The sequence below is a fragment of the Calonectris borealis genome, chromosome 22, assembly GCF_964195595.1.
Source record: "Calonectris borealis chromosome 22, bCalBor7.hap1.2, whole genome shotgun sequence".
NCBI lineage: Eukaryota > Metazoa > Chordata > Aves > Procellariiformes > Procellariidae > Calonectris > Calonectris borealis.
Window position 1 is genome coordinate 10,607,235 of NC_134333.1, and position 19,352 is coordinate 10,626,586.

General features: G+C 57.3%; 3 protein-coding genes across 6 annotated transcripts; all 3 read left to right on the forward strand.

Moving 5' to 3' along the window:
* The first annotated feature begins 3,937 nt into the window (after positions 1–3,937).
* On the forward strand, positions 3,938–7,741 carry LOC142092027 (amine oxidase [copper-containing] 3-like). The gene is made up of 2 exons (XM_075171743.1): positions 3,938–4,779; positions 4,912–7,741. The coding sequence occupies exons 1-2, from the start codon at positions 3,946–3,948 to the stop codon at positions 5,584–5,586; spliced, it is 1,509 nt and encodes a 502-aa protein (XP_075027844.1). The 5' UTR covers positions 3,938–3,945; the 3' UTR covers positions 5,587–7,741.
* Positions 7,742–8,061: 320 nt separating this feature from the next.
* On the forward strand, positions 8,062–13,884 carry LOC142092026 (amine oxidase [copper-containing] 3-like). 4 transcript variants are annotated; one of them, XM_075171740.1, is made up of 5 exons: positions 8,062–9,101; positions 9,234–9,834; positions 11,671–11,956; positions 12,184–12,313; positions 12,867–13,884. In XM_075171740.1, exons 1-5 carry the CDS (start codon positions 8,265–8,267, stop codon positions 13,149–13,151), a joined length of 2,139 nt encoding a protein of 712 aa, XP_075027841.1. In that variant the 5' UTR covers positions 8,062–8,264; the 3' UTR covers positions 13,152–13,884. The 4 variants fall into 4 exon arrangements, with proteins under 4 accessions (XP_075027841.1, XP_075027842.1, XP_075027840.1 ...); XM_075171741.1 differs by having other exon boundaries at positions 8,062–8,777; positions 8,931–9,834; XM_075171739.1 differs by having other exon boundaries at positions 8,062–9,834.
* Positions 13,885–14,487: 603 nt separating this feature from the next.
* On the forward strand, positions 14,488–18,835 carry LOC142092032 (amine oxidase [copper-containing] 3-like). The gene is made up of 4 exons (XM_075171752.1): positions 14,488–16,302; positions 16,401–16,686; positions 17,453–17,582; positions 17,747–18,835. Exons 1-4 carry the CDS (start codon positions 14,733–14,735, stop codon positions 18,047–18,049), a joined length of 2,289 nt encoding a protein of 762 aa, XP_075027853.1. The 5' UTR covers positions 14,488–14,732; the 3' UTR covers positions 18,050–18,835.
* The last annotated feature ends 517 nt before the right edge of the window (positions 18,836–19,352 follow it).

Below are 19,352 nucleotides of genomic sequence, written 5' to 3' on the forward strand. Positions count from 1 at the left end.
CTAGGTGGGGCCCGTGCGCAGCCCCAGGAGCGGCCGCCGCAGAGCGGGCTCCTGCCTGGCACGTCCAGCCTCGAAATCTTCAGCTGCTGAGAAGCAGGAGCAGCCGCTTGCGGGACAGACACTTCCTGCCTCCTGCAGGGCCGCCTGCCCCACGGCGCTTCCTGCGGTGCGGGAAAGTCCTGCTGGTGCCCGAGCTGCTCCGGGGAAGGTGGGAGTCGAGCTGGAAACAGGTCGCTGGGGGCCGAGGCGGCTGGAGCCAGAGCTCAAAGGAAGGACTTGCTGGCAGGACTCAATGTGGTGCAGCACGAGGGGTTCCTCCGCACCACAGCCAGAAGAAACTGAACTCCCAGGAGGCCTGTGCCAGCAGTCCTGTGGAAGGACGGAGCATCCAGGACAGTTGTCTTGGCGGGTGTTGGCAGGGAGCGTGGTTCATCCGTAGGAGCAGGGGAGGGTTTGTTGTCCATGACCGTCACCCCTTGGTCTCAGTGCAGTGGTTTCTGCTTTGCTCTCCGGGAGAAGTGGCAGCGTGCCATCTGGGCTCTTAATTCACAGGTTCTTGAGACATCCCAGCTTATATGCAGTGACCGTTAAAACTTTGAGAGGAGAATAAAGGCACAGCAGTTGTGTGCAGACGCAAACACTGCCAGAAACGCAGTTGGCATGGGTAAGGGTCAAGCAATTTCCACCCTTCTGTTTTACACAACCTGACCCTATGAGATGAGAGAATGGAAGTGGGAGTTTTCCAAAGTCTGAGGTCTGGCTTGGGGTATGCTTGAGACTTGCCTGTGCCAGAAGAGTTGGCAAGGGGTTTTCTGTACTGTATTCCTTACCCAGCTGTCTGGCAGTCACTGACTCTGAGTTTCCCTGAGGCAAAAGCTGTCTGTCTCTGGTTTTGGTTTCTATAAATTTCAGAGACTATTTTTTGCCAACTCTACCTTTCTGTGCGAGCAAAAACCAGCAAACGCCTCTATTCCTTGCTTTGTTTGGGAGACGTGGACAATTTAGCAAATGTAAGATGTACTGATGGGCAGTACCTAAAAGCAACTGTGTAGCCAAAATAGACATCAGTAGATGTGAATTCTCCATATTACGTGTGGGACAGAGTGACGGGCTAATCAGGCTGGGGAAGCTGAGTTGTGGGTAGAGGTATGTGCACCAAACAGGTCATAAACAAGTTATGCTGCTGTTAGTAAGACATGTAATTTTTTAAATTCTAGGTTGGCTTTAAGCTGCTTGAGGCTTCTTTTGGAGAAGGTACACAAGCAATTCAGTGTTATTTGTGGCCCTTAAAGATCCCTGATCGCTTTTCATCAGTAAGGTATTGACACAGGTTTCCTTGCTCTGCAGGCTCAGCTAATTACTCTGCTTCCTGAAATTTCTGCTGCAAGATGGAGATGGATTTAGGGCTGTTCTGTTTATTCTGAAAGAGAGCTCCCAGAAAGTGCAGGTTGATTCTTGTGTTGCTTGTAATAGGCTTTAAAAGTCCTCAGCTTGAAAAGTACAGCAGAAATGTACAGTATTAAATAACGTGGTATTAGACATGGCATCCATGGCACACATCCTGTAGCGGGGCAGAGGCAGCACAGAAAGCTTCGTTTGTGTCATCTGTATCCTGCAGACCTGGGCTGTGGGTTGGTTTGTCGTGGGGATGTCATTACAGGTTAGGGTTTCTCTTTTTTTCCAAATACCCAGCATGCACAGAACTAAGAGCGTTCCCATACTTTATTTTCAGACATCTCCCAGGCAAGCTGCAGGGTTGAGTTGTGATTTGTGGGGCAGTAAGGCCTGTGAAGTTTGTCCAGTTCTCTTAAACTACTGCTGTGCTGCTTAGAAAATGACCATCTGTAATTGCAGCCTATGCCTTGACTTTTAGGGACTTGGGATGCAAAACCAAGAGGCGAAGTCAAAACTGAATGATCTGCTCTTTTTGTACTTCTTTAAGGAAAAGTCAATGTGAGCATTGTGCATGCAGCCTCAGAGGTTTGTGCAGCAGTCTCAGCTCAGCTGTGTAGGTGCGTGTTGCAGCAGAACGCTTGTTGAATTCCTGGGAGGCAGGAGGTATGTCCTGGCTCTGCTCTAAACCTTAACTGGGACAACAGTGCTTCCTCTCTGCACTCTGAGTGAAACGGATACCATGTTCTAGGCTTACACCAAAAGGGAATTTTTCTTTCAAGCCTAACCCCAAGTAATCCTCGAAGGTGTGTTGACTTCATGGATTGAAAGACTGACTTGGAAGTCAGCGCTGCTTTGCTTAATTTGGGGCTACTCAGAGGCATCGGATTCTGCCACTGGCGGCCAGTTGAAAGTCAGTGAGAGCAGGGTACCTCTGAAACCTGTAGCTGTTGCATCCCATGTAGCCAAAGCTCTCTTCTCATCTGACCTGTCTCTCCCCATTGCTTGTGTCCGTGCCACAGAGTGAGCCTCTCTTCTGGCACAGCGGCCACGTGAATTGACTGCTGTGGCTCTGCAGGCTTTGCTGGCGCAGTGGCCAGCGAGGCAGAGATGACGCGTGCTGGCATGGAGTGGACGTACGTGTCCCTGACCTGCACAGCTGCAGCCTGGGCTAAAGAAGGCTGAGGCTGCCAGTGGTGGTAAGGATAATGGAGTGTGTCCTATGGCAACATGGCCTCCTGCCTACCAGTGTGGTGCCTGGTGAGCATGGCTGGAGGACCGCAGAAGGGCTGAGTCCAGGGCAAGATCCGCTGCGGAGGAAGAACTGGAGGCAGTGCTGAGGCTGGGGGGGGGCTGTTTCCCACCAGGAAACTCTGACGGGAGGAGGAAGAGAAGGCCAGGGTGAGGTGAGGTGAGGCTGGCAGCAGGAGTGGAAATGTTGGGTTGAATCTCCAGCCCTGGTTCCCTTGGATGCCTTGTGCTTCTCAGCACCAGCTCAGGGACAGGCAGGGATTGTAGCTAAAGCGGTGTGTCTTGTCTGCCCCAAGCGTGGCAGGATGGAGCACCAAGTCCCGTTGTCTGGCTGCCTCATTCTGCCAAGGCTTTTCAACAGCGCTGTGAGACCAGCAGAGACACCTTGGGTGGGGATGGCAGAGGGCAGTTGTCACAACCTTTGGTAGAAATCCTGGAGGTGGCTGCTCAGCCTGGGCAACGGTTGCCTGGCAGCAGGGCACTGCCATCAGCTGCCTGCTTGGATGCTGTAGGTTGGGGATGGTTTTGTCCTTGAGGGAACTTCTCAGAAGCTGCACCTCAGTTTATCTTTGAATCAGAGGCAGAGACAAAAGCTGCGTGATCTTGTTTCAGTGGAATGCTGGGGGATTAATTAGTTCGTAGCTGTTCAAAGGTGCAAACTAAGAGCTAGTTGTTCACAGCATATTGGGGCCTGAATCTCATCGTGAACTACATCTCTCCATGCCTGCCAAAGTTTTTCTACTACTACACAGATGGACATGTTTTCAGCAAAGGCTGCCATGTGGAAGATTTAAAAAAATAAAATAAAAAGTAACTCGAAGCTTGGAATCATGCTGCCAGGGAGAATGTTTACAAGGAAGCAGCCTGATAAACAAGGAAATTTGGTGAGTTGCAAAGAGGTGAAATTCTACAGTGTGGCAACAATTCCCAGCTTGTCAGAGCCTCGCAGTGGTCCCAGCCATCTCAGGCTGACTGCAGGATCTTCGTTTTTACAGGCAGCCTCAGGAAGCTAGGTTGGACCGAAAAAGTAACAGAATTATGTGAAACTTGTCTGAGTCACTGACCCTGCATCTCCACTAGTTCTTTCAGGGCACTGCTCTTGGAGGAGGACAGAGCAGGCTGCAGCTGAGAAAGGAGATCTGCCCTTTCTGGTCACCACGAATTTCAGATCTCCTCCCCTAGCCTCTCCCAGTCTTTTGTACTTTTCGTGCTAATCCATCCAGTGCAGCGTAAACTGACAGAGGCAGCAGCTAGAAACCCTGCTCTGAAAGCTGCTGTGAATGCCTCAGGACCAGCAGCAGCATGCACATGAAAACCATGCTCATCCTCCTTGTTCTGGCTTTAGCCACGATATTTGCTTTAGTCTGTGTGTTGCTGACCAGAGGAAGGGCCCCCAGCACCTGCCAGCACCAGCCCCCGGAGCAGGAAGACACCGATGACGGCCAGAGCCTGGTCTTTGCCGATCTGACACCCGAAGAGATGGTGCAAGTGGTGCGGTACCTGCAGGGAAACCTTGGGGTGCAGCTGGTTGACGCCTCGCATGCAAAGCCCTCCGACAACTGCATCGCCTCCGTTGACGTGCAGGTCCCCGCCAAGGCAGAGGTGCTGCGGTTCCTGGATGGTGGGGGGGCTCGCCCCTCCCGGGAGGCACTGGCTGTGCTGTACTTTGGGAACCAGCCAGACCCCAACGTCACCGAGTACGTGGTGGGTCCGCTGCCGACACCGGCCTATCACCGGGATGTCACGGTGCAGAAGTACGGGGGGAAGGTGCCGTACCACCGCAGACCGACGCTGGCTGTTGAATATAAACAGATTGCAGAGTTTTTAAAAAGCCAAGTGTTCCCCACAGCACCATCTTTCATGCATCAAGTAATGGAGTATGATGGAGCCAGTCTAGCAGCCCTGACAGCCGCTCCCCGTGGATTGCAGTCTGGAGATCGGATCACCTGGTACATTTTGTTTCAGAACGTGAGTGGGTTCTTTGTGCACCCGGTGGGGCTGGAGGTGCTGGTGGACCACAGCAGCCTGGACATCTCCCAGTGGGTGGTGAGCAGGGTCTTCTACAACGGGCAGTACTACAGGGACATGGTTCAGCTGGAGAGCGCCTACGTGCAGGGTCGCATCAGCGTGGAGAAGGTGAGGAAGGTGCCGCGGGAGGGGGACTTCTCATCCATGAAGCCCCGAGTGCTTTCGGCTGCGCTGTTCCCTTTGCAGTATGAGCCCCAGGGTCCCCGCTACAGCGTCAGGAACAACCATGTCATCTTCCAGGCCTGGAGCTTTGCCTTTGGGATGAGCGTGAACACAGGCCTGCGCCTGTTTGACATCCGACACAAGGGGGAGAGGGTTGCCTATGAAATCAGCGTCCAAGAGGCGTTGTCAGTGTACGGCTCCAACTGCCCTGGAGGGATGTCAACGAGATACATGGATGGGAGCTTTGGCATCGGGCGCTACACCTCCCCCTTGGTGCGAGGGGTCGACTGCCCATACTCGGCCACCTACCTGGATGTGCACTACCTTGCTCATTCCCAGGTCTCTAGAATTAGTAAAAATGCCCTCTGCATGTTTGAGCAGAACCTGGGCTCCCCTCTGAGGCGCCACTACTCCAACTTGCAGTCGCTCTACTACGGGGGGCTGGTCAACTCTGCTCTGGTCGTTCGGTCCATTACGACCGTGGGCAACTATGACTACGTGTGGGACTTCATCTTCTACCAGAATGGGGCCATTGAAGGCAAGGTCCAGGCCACGGGGTACGTGAGCTCATCCTTTCTCCACGGGGATGGTCTGAGATACGGCAATAGGGTTTGGGAGCACACACTGGGTACAATACATACCCATTCCATCAACTATAAAGTGGACTTGGACGTGGGAGGTAGGTCTGGGTCTTCCTTTATTGTCTGCCATTATACCGGTAAACCCCAGAGCTTTGGGGGGATTGCCTCCTAGTCTGTAGAATCCTTAATAACTGACATCAGAACTCTGCTTTTTCACTCTCCTAACCTCTTCTTTCACTGCAAAATTATTTTTCTATGTATAAAATAGTCTGTCAAGGTCATGGAGTTGAAGGCAGTGTGAATTGTCTGGGGGCTCTGGGTTCAGCCCAGGGAAAGTATGAAAGGTAGCAGCTGAAAAATGTTTGTGTTTCCCTGAGGCCTCACGTCTGGCACAGTGAGTGTTGCCATAGGCATGGCCAGGCAGACAGGGAGACACGGCCCTGTCTGCAGGGCTGAAGGTGTGCCTGATGCTGGTCCTGGTGCTCCTTGTAACTTGGGAAAGTCCTTTTTGTATCTCGACTGCCCAGCGTAAAACAGGGCAGCTGGACTGGTGCTCTGCAGGGCTGAGCTTGTGCAGCTCTCTCTCTGCTTCTCTTTTGAGGAAACACTTGTAAGTTGGATCCTGACTCTCGGGCTGCAGAGCTGCTGCAGTGAGCCAGTGAATTCCCCTGCTCCTGCACCGAGTCACCGTTTTTGGCGGCAGATCCTTGCAGAGGGTTATTTGAGTCCACGAGCAGCTCCTTCTGCACCGTCTGGTGGGCTGAGCAGTGAAGTGCTGGCATCCACCCTGGGAGGTGCAAGGATGCTCAGCCTGAAAGGACAGCTTTGCTTCCCCTTAAAGGCCGTTCCAGTAACTGCAGTCCGGGAAGGTGCAAGGGCAGTGGTGCTTCTGGGGGCACAGACTGGCAGCATTGAAACTTGAGCTGTTGAAACTTGCTCTTGTAAAAGGTAGGGGAAAAAATGTTTTACGTCTGCACAGGACCAAAGACATCGCTGGTAGGTAGTGGCCTGCGTCTGCACTAGCCCGAGGAGAAATGCAGCTCCAGTAACTGTCGTGCTGTCTCGTGGAGTGCGGGGAGTAATTGGAGAACTACGTACGTCAAGCTGCAGCTGACTCCAGTGCAAGCGTTCAGTCCCGGCACGTGTCCTGTCTTGTACCTGCCTGCGATGCAGTGGTTTGTGTGGCCTTGAAAGGTGCTGCTGCTGTCATTATGGTCGAAAACAGGGCTGATTCTGGTTCCCTTCCTGTAAGCAAAGCTCAAAAACATGTTAAAATACAGTTCCTGCGTGGTGGCAAGGTCCTTTTCTGGGACTGCTGTGCCCCTCGGTTCCCTGCTCTGCTTACAGCCCCTGAGCCCTGGCTGCTGCAAAATGCTCTTGAGAAGAGTTGTGTAAAATCCCAGACTTGTTCCCCTTAGCGAGGGAGGGGAGCCCTGTCCTGAGCAGCAGGACTCGGGGCTGTGCCGGGTGCTCGAGAGGCGCCCTGCAGGATCCCCACCTTCCGAGCGCAGGGAAGGCAAAACTGCAGCAGAGCAAAAATGGGTCATCTCCCACACAGGTTTCTTGGATCCTGATCTGAGGCTGGTGTGGGATCTGCAGGGAAAAAGGGCAATTATTCCCTGGCTGGAAGTCAGAATGAAAACATAAGTTCCTAAATTGACGTGATTGCAAGAGTGGTAGATTGATCCAGTGCTGTAGTGGTTTCAACCCCTGCCCAGACCCTCCTGCCTGTGCCTCAAACTGTCTCCACCAGAACGGCGTGAAGTGGACCACGATCTCCAGAAAGCCATCCTCGGCTGTCGGTGACGTATCGCTGCCGCCTCGCGTGGGGCTGGGTGCAGTGGGGCCAGCCTTGCAGAAGAAGCTGGTGGCCACGCAGGACCAGCCACCTCACACCACGGTGTGGTGGCCCCAGCCCCCTGCTTGCTGCCTCCAAAGGGCTGCTCACTGCTATCCTTGCCAGGGAAGGTCCATCGTGCGGTCAGGAGTACTGAACAGTTTCCTGACAGTAACCATTTCTGTCCATGACGGCTCTTGCCCAAGGATCCTGTCCGCTGGAGTGGGTTTGGGATGGTTGAAGGGGAACAGATGTGTCCTGCTAGTTGTCCTGCAGCCTCTGCTTTTCCTGGTGCAGCCGCTCCAGGTGCTGCCTGTCCCTTGCAGTTGCTGCCAGGGGATCGGCGAGCACTGCCTGTTCTTGCCAGGGAGCTTCCTCTCATCTCGGCCAGTTCGCCACAGCTGAGCCAGGCTGGAGCTGCCGGGTCCCTTCCCTCAGGGTTGGGAGGGACTTGGAGGCGACAGAGAATGGCGACAGGGAGAGCGGGCACATGGAGGTGCTGGGGAGCCTGCAGGTCTTGGGGCTCTCTTGGAGTGCCAGCCTAGACCGGCCCTTCAGGGGAGCGGGGCTGGTCCCGGGGCACCGGGGTGTGGAAGGAGCAGCGCCGGACAAGCCTGCTCCTGCGGCACCACTGCACTCCCACATGAGACGGGACAGGGTGTCCTGGGAAACGCTGGGAGAAGCAAAGGCCCCTTGGGCAGAGCGAGGCCGAGGCTCTTCATGGTGTCACCCTGCAGCAGAGAAACCCATCAGTAGCTTGGGGAGTGAGTCAGGCACTGGCTCCCCAGCTGGCTTCTTCTGTGTGTCTGGAGTGGGGAGGAAACAGGCTCAACTGGCTGGGACCTGTGATCTCCTCTCGGAGTCCCATGCGAGCTCCAGGCTCCCTCCCCACCTTGCAAGTGACGCCTTTTACGCCCACAGTCGGCAAATGCATTAAGAGCCTGGTCTGCAGGTGAGGGACTTATTCTGGATGCTGCAGCCAAACCACACATGCTGTCTCTGCACTCGGAGAGATGAACCCTAAACTTCCCTACATTCTCCTGGTCGGGGCTGCGGTGATAATCTTCATTCTCTCCTGCATGCTACTGAGCAGGGGGAGGCGATCACCCAGCTGTGAATCCCAGCCCCGCATCGTGGAGAAGATGGGATCCATGAGCCAGAGCCTGGTCTTTGCCGATCTGACACCCGAAGAGATGGTGCAAGTGGTGCGGTACCTGCAGGGAAACCTTGGGGTGCAGCTGGTTGACGCCTCGCATGCAAAGCCCTCCGACAACTGCATCGCCTCCGTTGACGTGCAGGTCCCCGCCAAGGCAGAGGTGCTGCAGTTCCTGGATGGTGGGGGGGCTCGCCCCTCCCGGGAGGCACTGGCTGTGCTGTACTTTGGGAACCAGCCAGACCCCAACGTCACCGAGTACGTGGTGGGTCCGCTGCCGACGCCGGCCTATCACCGGGATGTCACGGTGCAGAAGTACGGGGGGAAGGTGCCGTACCACCGCAGACCGATGCTGGGCAGTGAGTATGAGCAGGTGGGAGCATTCTTAGAGACAGTGGCGTTTGCTGCAGCCCCAACCTTCCTGAAAGAAGTGTTTGAGTATGATGGCACCAACGTGGCGTTTCAGACCACAGCCCCTCATGGGTTTCAATCTGGAGACCGTAAGTCCTGGTTCATCGTGTTTCAGAACGTGAGTGGGTTCTTTGTGCACCCGGTGGGGCTGGAGGTGCTGGTGGACCACAGCAGCCTGGACATCTCCCAGTGGGTGGTGAGCAGGGTCTTCTACAACGGGCAGTACTACAGGGACATGGTTCAGCTGGAGAGCGCCTACGTGCAGGGTCGCATCAGCGTGGAGAAGGTGAGGAAAGCGCCGCGGGAGGGGGACTTCTCATCCATGAAGCCCCGAGCGCCTTCGGCTGCACTGTTCCCTTTGCAGTATGAGCCCCAGGGTCCCCGCTACAGCGTCAGGAACAACCATGTCCTCTTCCAGGCCTGGAGCTTTGCCTTTGGGATGAGCGTGAACACAGGCCTGCGCCTGTTTGACATCCGACACAAGGGGGAGAGGGTTGCCTATGAAATCAGCGTCCAAGAGGCGTTGTCAGTGTACGGCTCCAACTGCCCTGGAGGGATGTCAACGAGATACATGGATGGGAGCTTTGGCATCGGGCGCTACACCTCCCCCTTGGTGCGAGGGGTCGACTGCCCATACTCGGCCACCTACATTGACACACACTCTCTGTCTGAGACCCTGAGCCCCAGTAAGAGAAAGGCTTCCTTCTGCATGTTTGAGCAGAACCTGGGCTCCCCTCTGAGGCGCCACTACTCCAACTTGCAGTCGCTCTACTACGGGGGGCTGGTCAACTCTGCTCTGGTCGTTCGGTCCATTACAACCATGGGCAACCACGACTACATGTGGGACTTCATCTTCTACCAGAATGGGGCCATTGAAGGCAAGGTCCAGGCCACGGGGTACGTGAGCTCATCCTTTCTCCACGGGGATGGTCTGAGATACGGCAATAGGGTTTGGAAGCACACGCTGGGTACGATACGCACCCATTCCATCAACTATAAAGTGGACTTGGACGTGGGAGGTAGGTCTGGGTCTTGTCTCTCCTTTGTCCCCTCCCTGAGTACTTTTAGACTCCCAAAAGTTGTCATTTTTTGGTCCTTATACAGATTTTTCTTTCTGTACGTGGGGTAGCATGGTGTGCTGACACAGAGCTGCCTCCCTTCTGTTTTTAGAGCAGTGAGAAGCTGTTGTCCTACATGGAGAGGTTCCCCCTCTGTCCTGTGCAGTTACCCATAAACGTCGTGCAGAGCTGTGGCTTCCTGGGCTGGGTAACGCCAGCACCGCTGTGTGACCAGCCCATGCCCCTAATGGGAAGGGGTCCTTCCCCTCCTGCCTGGGCTGACAGACCCAGCCCCGGCCCTGCCCCGTTGGCCTCCATGCCTCTGGGGCTCTGCAGGACTCAGGATTTTTCCCTTCGCGCCCTGCCCCTGTCCTGAGCCCCAAATGACAGTCGGAGTCGATCAAGTTGGTTTCTTGGGATGTGGTTTCCAGCTCACATTCCTAGTTCCTACAGCTTTATCGAGCTGTTGGTGCTGCTCGTCTGTGAGTGGGACCAGCAGCTGCCCCCTCCGTAGGGCTGCGGGCACAGCAGGCAGATGCTGGGCTGGCAGCCAGCTCTGAGCTTAGGGCTGTGCTGCGTTTTGCCAGGGGTACAAGGGGTCCTTTGCTCACAGCAGCAATGGGAGCATCAGCTGCAGTTTTCTAGGTCTTCCCCTACCATTTATACCACAAATCTGTCCTCACACTCCTGCTGAAATTGCATTTGCTGTATGCTCCTGCCATCTATTAAAAATTTCCCAAGTTCCTTTTAATTGGGAAACACAAATTTAAAGACTGTTCATGTGGTTTTAGGATGAGTTTTGTGTTCTTAGGTAAAAATGGGGGATTGCAAAAGTGCAAGAACAGGGAAAAGGAAGATGAAATCAGAGTGTCGCTGCTATCACTGGAAGGGAAGGTGTGGGGTTAGAAGTTTTGCTCACATTAGAAAAGGGAAGAAAATGAGCACGGTGGCAGTTGCTGGGCGTGGATTCTCTTCTGTGAGGCTCTGGCGCTGACCTCGATGGCAGCCCCGGGACTCAGGCCCAAGGCACTGCTCAAACCTTCCAGGATGGCCAGAGGTTCAGCCTTTATGCAAGCTGGAAACTCACGTGGGGCTGAGGAGAGCGGAGCACAGGAGGGCCTTGCACCATGTGTTCTGGCCACCATGGGCAGCGGGTGGCAAGCACTGGTCCCTCTGCCAGAGCCGTGCTGGTGCTGGCCCTCGAGCGCTCTCAGCCAGCTCTTTGCCGTCTTGTCCCCAGATTTATTTGCTCTTGTGCCCCTCCTGTTGCTCTGAGTCTCTGGCTCATGACTCTTCTTTGTGGAAAGACCTGAACTGCGCAGCACTGCTCCAGTTTTGTGATGTGCAAATGTCTCGGAGCCTGGGCACTTCCTACTGCTTTCCAGCTTGCAGGATGCATGCTGATGAGCACAAACACAGTGCCTGGGCCATCAGTGCTTGAGTTAATTAGACTGTGCTTGCACTGGGAAGCAAACCTGTTCTTCTGCACTGGGACGAGGCTCCCCTCTTGTCCCTTGCAGAGGGGGAGAGTCCCCATGGATGGTGGTGTCTGCCACAGTGTGGTGTTGCCTGGGTCAGACAAATGTACAGTCATAAAGCCATAGAAAAAAGTACACGATGTGAAGTCATGCTGCCGTGGAGTTGCAGAGCGGTAACTGCTCTCACAGGCAGGGGCCGGTGCTCAGAGCCCAGCGTGCAGGAAGGGAGGATGGGGAGAGCAAGCTCTGGCTGCAGTGATGTCTGTGGGGAACAGGGGACTGTGGGGATGTTCCCCAGCGACTTTGTTTTGCTTTGCAGGAGTGAAAAACTCCCTGGTGGCCCATGACATGGCGTTTGAGATGGCGCGGGCTCCCTGGAGCCCGGAGCAGCAGATAGAGCGGCCACGACTCACCAAGAAAGTCCTGGACACGGAGGACCAGGCTGCCTTCCGGCTCCAGTCGAAGATGCCCAGATACATCTACTTCGCGGCCAACAGCAAAAACAAGTGGGGCCATCAGCGTGGTTACAGGATCCAGATCACCAGTTTTCCAGGGGACCATGTCCCCGAAGCCAGCTCCATGGAGAGGGCCATCAGCTGGGCAAGGTCAGGCTGCTCTGACTGGGACAGCATGTTCTCAGAGACGTCCCCAGCCCCGCTGGCTGGGGAGGCGTCACATGGATGTTCCTTTATGGGGAGGCACAGGGCAGACGCTCTCCTGGGCTGGGGTTACTCTGTAGGGGCAGGGTTGTGCTCTGCAGACTCTCTGGGGAGCTGGTTTTTAGCTCTGCCCTGCCCCAGGGGACTGCTCCCATCTCTTTTCTTGTCCTCAGGTACCAGCTGGCCGTCACCAGGCGGAAGGAGGAGGAGCCCACCAGCACCAGCATCTACAACCAGAACGACCCCTGGACACCCACCGTCGCCTTCGCCAACTTCATCAACAACGAGACCATCACCAACGAGGTGGGCTGGGGTACCCTGGGCTGGAGCTGTAATACCCAGCCACGGGCTGAGCAGGAGCCCCAGAGCTGCCCCAAAGGCTGAGCGACCTCGGCATCACACGCAGGACAGTGGGCTCAGCTGGGAGAGCAGCAGCCCCGGGGAATGAGGAAAGCGGGTTTGAGCATCCCCTTTTCTGTGTATCTGCTTGGTGCTTTGGTCAGAGCGTGTAGATCAGAGTGCAGGGCAGGAGCTCGTTTCTCCCTATGGAGAAATGCTGGCAAAACATCAGGAAAATCTCTGTGAGGCTGGGGTTTGGCCACGGGGGTCAGGGCAAGGGCCCATCTGCTCGGTGGATGTCTGCGGCCGTGGCCGCGGGCAGGTCTTTGGAGAAGAGAGGGGATCTTTCCCAGGAGGGGGGAGCTGGGAGCTCGGCATGTGGGAATGCAGCCGAGCTGGTGCCCGTGGAGGTCCCCTCCTGCTCTCCCGTAACTTTCCATGGCCTCTGCCCAGATTTTGGTCGCTCCCACTCCAGGCTTCTGAAATAACCGCAGTCTTGTGGCTCCTCCCTGCCTAGGACCTCGTTGCCTGGATAACAGCTGGTTTCCTTCACATCCCGCACTCTGAGGATATTCCCAACACTGTGACGGTGGGAAACTCGGTTGGCTTTCTCCTGAGACCCTACAACTACTATGACCTGGACCCCTCCATATACTCACACGATGGCGTGTTTTTCACCAGCGAGCAGGATTTCACAGCGTGTGAAATCAACCCTATTGCATGCTTGCCCAAAACTGCCTCTTGTTTGCCAAACTTCCCCCCGTTCACCTATGATGGTTTCCAAAATATGAGCAGGCTTTAACGCTACAGGACAGTGTTAGGAGACACAGTCAGAGACATCAGATTGACTGTTCTGTCTCACACTTTCAGTTTTTTAGTGAAGTTGTCTCAATTTCCAGTTGTGCAATGACTTCACTTTTTATCATTGCTTTTAAAATAGTGCTCTTTAAAAGGGAAGCATTATCTTCCTGGCATGATGCCAGATGGGAGTCTACGTTTTCTCTGTTAATTGCTGAATTTGAGTCTGTTGCAGGAGGAAAGTGAGGAGAAAATCCTGTTCCTCTGCTGTAGAAGCAAGTGCTGTGTAGTGCCTATCTCAGGTTAAAAAAATGAAAATTATTCTGGTCCAGTGCTCTCTCGAGTGTCTCATTCTTACGACTTACAGCAGCGTCTGCTGGGGGGATGACGCTGGGTCTCCACTGTGTTTCTTGCCCCCACAAACCAGCCCAGCAGCGAGGCTCTGGGCGCCCATCCGAGCACGGGAACGGTCTGGCCAGAGGGCAAGAGGGACAGGCTGGGGAGTCTGGGGCTCTGGGGGGAGGACTGAGGCGGGTGCTGGCACCAAGCTCTGTGTGTGCTCGTGGTGAGGCTGGGGACAGAGCCAGGACCCGCCTGGGCTGCAGCTCTCGGCACTCGCCGCTGGGTGCAGGTGAGGGGAACGGAGGGGACTATTGCAGGGAGGGGTCTCGCTGTCCCTGGGCCAGCACCGTCCCTATGGGTGCCTCTGCATGAACCAGCTGAACCTCAGCCCCGCGGGCAGCACGTGGGCCAGCTTGGCCCATCGCAGCCCCATGCTGGCCAGGTTCACATGAGAGCCCTCCTCCAGGCTCCAGCCAGGGCACAGGAGCCATGCAGCTGCTGGTGGTGCAGCACGGCCAGTGCCGCTGCCCATTTGCCGGGATGCTCGGTGGGCTCTGGAGCCCTTGTCCCCCCCTCGCAGCCCTGTCTATGCCAGGACGTAGCCCAGGGTCAGGAGGCACCTTTGGGGGGATGACGAGCAACCATCCCCTCCCTCCTTCCCGGCTGCAGGACTGGTGCCTTCCCACACATGGGGTCGTCGGCAGCAGCGTGCAATGCTGTGATGTCTCTGCACAGGCTGTAGAGGCATTGCCCTCTGCAGGGCCGTGGCAGGATGGGGCCATGGTGCTGTTCTCAGCAGTGCTCTGCACAGAGGAGCATCGTCCTTGTGGTCTCTGCTGCCTGCCTGGCTGTTTGCGTCTGCAGGGTTAAGAGAAGGAGGTGCAGGGAGATGCATTTATTTCCTCCAAGTGACTGTATCTGTCCTCTCCAAGGTCTGCAGCGTAGTATGTGGGACAAGAGGGGAAGGACAGATGCAAAAGCATTAAGTTTGCTTAAATTTATGACCCACTGGGGAAAGTAGAGCAAAGTTGCCTTTTATGGTTCCCAGCAAATCTCAGGCATGTCTGAGAACACCCCTCTGCGCCCTCCCTGCAAGCTCCTCCGGGCTGTTCCCCATTGAAAAAATGAGGGAAAAACCAAACCCAACCAAACCCAGCCCCTTCTGTCAGCGGGTCGCTGGGAGGATTCTGCAGCTGGAAACCCGCCCTCCCGGACTGTGGGAGCTCTCAGTGCCTCAGCAGACATGAACGTGAAAACTGTGCTCATCCTCCTTGTTCTGGCTTTAGCCACGATATTTGCTTTAGTCTGTGTGTTGCTGACCAGAGGAAGGGCCCCCAGCACCTGCCAGCACCAGCCCCCGGAGCAGGAAGACACCGATGACGGCCAGAGCCTGGTCTTTGCCGATCTGACACCCGAAGAGATGGTGCAAGTGGTGCGGTACCTGCAGGGAAACCTTGGGGTGCAGCTGGTTGACGCCTCGCATGCAAAGCCCTCCGACAACTGCATCGCCTCCGTTGACGTGCAGGTCCCCGCCAAGGCAGAGGTGCTGCGGTTCCTGGATGGTGGGGGGGCTCGCCCCTCCCGGGAGGCACTGGCTGTGCTGTACTTTGGGAACCAGCCAGACCCCAACGTCACCGAGTACGTGGTGGGTCCGCTGCCGACGCCGGCCTATCACCGGGATGTCACGGTGCAGAAGTACGGGGGGAAGGTGCCGTACCACCGCAGACCCGTTACCGGCAAGGAATACATGGATATCAATGCCCTCATCCAGAGGGAGCTGAGAAAGGCACCGCGCTTCTTCGCTGCATGCTGCGAGTCCGACGGGACTGACCTAGCCATCCTCACGACAGCCCCGCGGGGCTTCAAGTCCGGCGACCGCGCGACCTGGTTTGTCCTCTTCCACAACATGGCTGGCACTGGCTACTACCTCTCTCCGGTGGGGCTGGAGGTGCTGGTGGAGCACGGGGACCTCCGCGTCTCCCACTGGTGGCTGCGCCAAGTCTTCTACAATGGCCGGTACTTTGCCAGCACGGGGGATCTGGAGAATGCGTTTGTGGCCAGCTTGCTGGAGGTTGTCAGGATCGAGAAGCCCCAGGCTGAAGCAGTGCTGGGCTCAATGAGACCCCGGCGCCCGCTCGGCTCCCCAGGGCCGCTGCAGTACGAGCCCCAGGGTCCCCGCTACAGCATCAGGGACAACCGTGTCATCTTCCAGGGCTGGAGCATTGCATTCGGCATGAACCCCAACTCCGGTCCGCGCCTCTTTGACATCAGGTACCGTGGGGAGAGGATTGTCTACGAGCTGAGTCTCCAGGAAGCCTTAGCCATGTATGGCTCCAACTGCCCCGGGGGCATGTCGACCCGCTACCTTGATGGGAGCTTCGGCATCGGCAGGTTTGCCTACGAGCTTGTCCGGGGCCTCGACTGCCCCTACACAGCGACTTATGTGGACCGGCACTACCTGGCGGAGTCAGAGACCCCCAAAACCAACCAAAACTCACTCTGCATTTTTGAGCATGATGCTGCCCTCCCTCTGCGGCGCCACTTCTCTGACTCAAAGTCCTTGTACTACGGTGGGCTGCGGAAAAACATGCTGGTCATCCGTGCCATCTCCACTCTCATCAACTACGACTACATCTGGGACTTCATGTTCCACGGCAGCGGGGCTGTGGAGGTCCGGGTGCACGCCACCGGCTACATCAGCTCCTCCTTCCTCCACGGCCGAGGGACCGACTATGGCAACAGGATTGGGCCCCACACGCTGGGGACGATGCACCTCCACCACATCCACTACAAGGTGGACCTGGATGTCGACGGTAGGTCTGGGTGCCTTTGTGTGCATCCGCGGTTCACTGTGGCCTGCAGCTCTGCATGGGGTGCGGAGCTCGAGAGGGTTTTCCCTTCTGTTTCACAGGGCAGCTGAACTCTGTGGAGACCCAGGACATGGAGTACGAGCTCGTGAAAGACCCCTGGAGCATGCAGAACACCATCGAGCGGCCATACCTCCGCAGGGAGAGGCTGGAGAGGGAGAATGAGGCAGCGTTTCTGCTCAACGCCCCCATGCCCCGCTACCTCTCCTTTGCCAGCCCCAAGCCCAACAAGTGGGGGCACCCGCGCAGCTACCGGATCCAGATCGCCAGCTTCGCCGGGGAGCACCTGCCCGCCAGCAGTCCCATGGAGAGGTCCATCAGCTGGGGCAGGTGGGTGCCGGGGCTGGGGCGCGCATGGCCCCCACCCCCTCTCCTCCCACCCTGCCACTGCGTCCCTGGCTGCTCCTGCCTCCCAGTGAAGGGCGGCGCTGCTGCCACCCAGCAAGCCTGTGCCAGGCTGCAGGGAAGGGTTAAACAGCGAACATGCATATTTTTTGGCTCCGGAAATCCCTTGAAAAGTTACTCAATGACATCTGTTCATAGTAGTTCACAGGCAGGAATCTGACCCCAGAAAAGATTAATTTGGAACAATCACATGTGTTTTTCCCTGTGAGGGCAACTGGGCTGTAGGACGAACTCCCAAGGGAAGCACTGGCATCCCCAGGTCTTGACATCTTCGTGTAAGGACAGAATGTCTTTTGGAAAATGCTTGGAATAAACACAGAACTGCCAGAGTGAAATTTAACAGCTCACATTCTGGGGGAGGTTGTAGGAGTTAAAAATGGCTGTGGCTGAAGTGAGTGTCGGGCAGTGAGCAGCAGCATCTGCGCCTGGACGCATTCGTGTTTCCCAGCCATGCTGGAGCAGCCGTGGGCAGCGAGCAATCCCTCGCGAGCCTGAAGGTGCCAGGGCTCCTGCCTGTTGCTACCACGCTGGTCTGTGCCAGCCCTTTCCCTCCCTGACCCAGGACAGACCGTGTCCCTGGGGACACGCCAAGGATGCATCCAGCCCTAGTTTGCCGGTGCATCCCCAGGTGGCGATGCTGCAGTCGCCCCCGTGCCAGCATCACGAGCCCCTCTGCTCCCCATGTTGGCAGGTACCAGCTGGCCGTCACCCGACGGAAGGAGGAGGAGCCCACCAGCACCAGCATCTACAACCAGAACGACCCCTGGACACCCACCGTCGCCTTTGCCGACTTCATTGACAACGAGACCATCACCAACGAGGTGAGCTGGGGTCTCCTGGGTGGAGGGCAGCTGAGCACCATGGGCGCCGCCCTGGCTCCTGCCCCGGCCAGAGGCTTCACCCGTCCCGTGGCCAAACCGGGCAGCTGCCAGGCTGGAAGGATCCTGCTCAGCCTGACGGGGCGCCTGGCTCCCCTCCTGCCCAGGATCTGGTCGCCTGGATCTCTGTGGGGTTCCTGCACGTCCCCCACGCCGAAGACGTCCCCAACACAGTAACTGTGGGGAACGGCGTCGGCTTTTTCCTGAGGCCCTACAACTACTTCGATGAGGACCCCTCGGTGGACTCACCCGACAGTGTCTACTTCAGCAGCGAGCAGGACGCCAGAGAGTGTGGGGCCAACCCCCTCGCCTGCCTGCCCCCCGCCGCCACCTGCACCCCCCACCTGCCCCCCTTCCACTATGGGGGCTTCCTCAACCTCAGCCTGGCCCCACTGCCCAGCGGGCTCTGACGGGGATGGGGCTGCCGCTGCCCCGTCCCCGCAGCAGCGGGCAGTCCATCTCTGGCCATCAGGCGCGTCCTTGGAGGGGCTCCGGCGGTGGGCGCGGGCTGGCTCTGCCACCGCACCAGGACCTGCCCTCCCCATCCCTGGGATGCCATGTGCTCAGGTCAGGTTTTCGGAGGAGCTCAGCTCTCCTTTCAGCACCACAACGCTGCCAAAGGCGGACTCAAAGCCTCTGAAAATCAGCTCCTAGGAGTGATTTTTGGAGACTCCATCCAGGAGGCCACCCAAGGGGCTGTGGGTTGCACACGGCCGCTCTCCTCCTCTGGGACCGGGGCTCCTGCCGCCTCCCCAAGGTAGGTCAGTGCACTCAGGGCGATGGTGCCGGCCAGGGCTGGGCACTGGACAAAGCTGCAGCTCTCCGTGAAGCCATGGTCCACGCTGAGGTTTTGCCCAGGATGGTGGGAGCAGGTGGTGTTGGTGGCCGCTGTGGCCTAGCCGCAGCCCGGGGGCATTGGGCCAGAGGGAGCCAGCAGCTCCAGGATGCCCGAAACACCTATCCTGGCCCCGTGGCCGCTGCAGCTCCAGGGCTGCTGGGGCCCAGGTGACACTGAGCTCTGGCTGCTGCGGCAGTGCCAAGCTCTGGGGACAGGGACGGTGCGCTGGAGGAGCCCGCAGGAGGACCACACTGCAGGACTGCAGGACGGGCACTCCGCGGACTGAGCTGCCCCGTGTCGACCCTTCCCCAATAAACAGGTACTCAGGTGCTTTTTCTGACCAAACTGGTGCGTAGCTTATGGGTGCTGCTGTGGCTCCTGCGGCTGGTGGCCAGAGCCCCGGCACTGCTGACGCTGCGAGCGCTGGTGCCCTGTAACAGAGAGTCCCGGCTCAGCTCTGCGGCGTTTGCGGGGGTCCAAGGGCCACGGGGCCGGTACAGCATCCGGCACCGCTGCGCAGGCATGCACCGGCCGTGCTCCTGGACCACGGGTGCTGGCAGGAGGCTCCTGCTGGGGAATATGGGACAAACAAGGGAGTTAATGTGTAACGGCTGTACCGAGCCACGTTAATCGGTTCTGGCCTTGGCTGCTGCCTGGTGCACTCAGCCCCCGCCGGCACAGGGACCCTTGCTCCTACGCCCCAGGCTGCGTGCAGGGCCCTGGGATCCCACAGCCTCTGGAGCCCATCCCCGCTGCACCAGGCTGGGCTGGGGACACTGAGGGGCTTGGTGAGGACGGTTCAGCTCCAGCCCCACGGCCTGGCCCTGGCACGTGGCTGCAGATGCCAAGTGCTCGCCAATGTGCTCCTGGGGCAT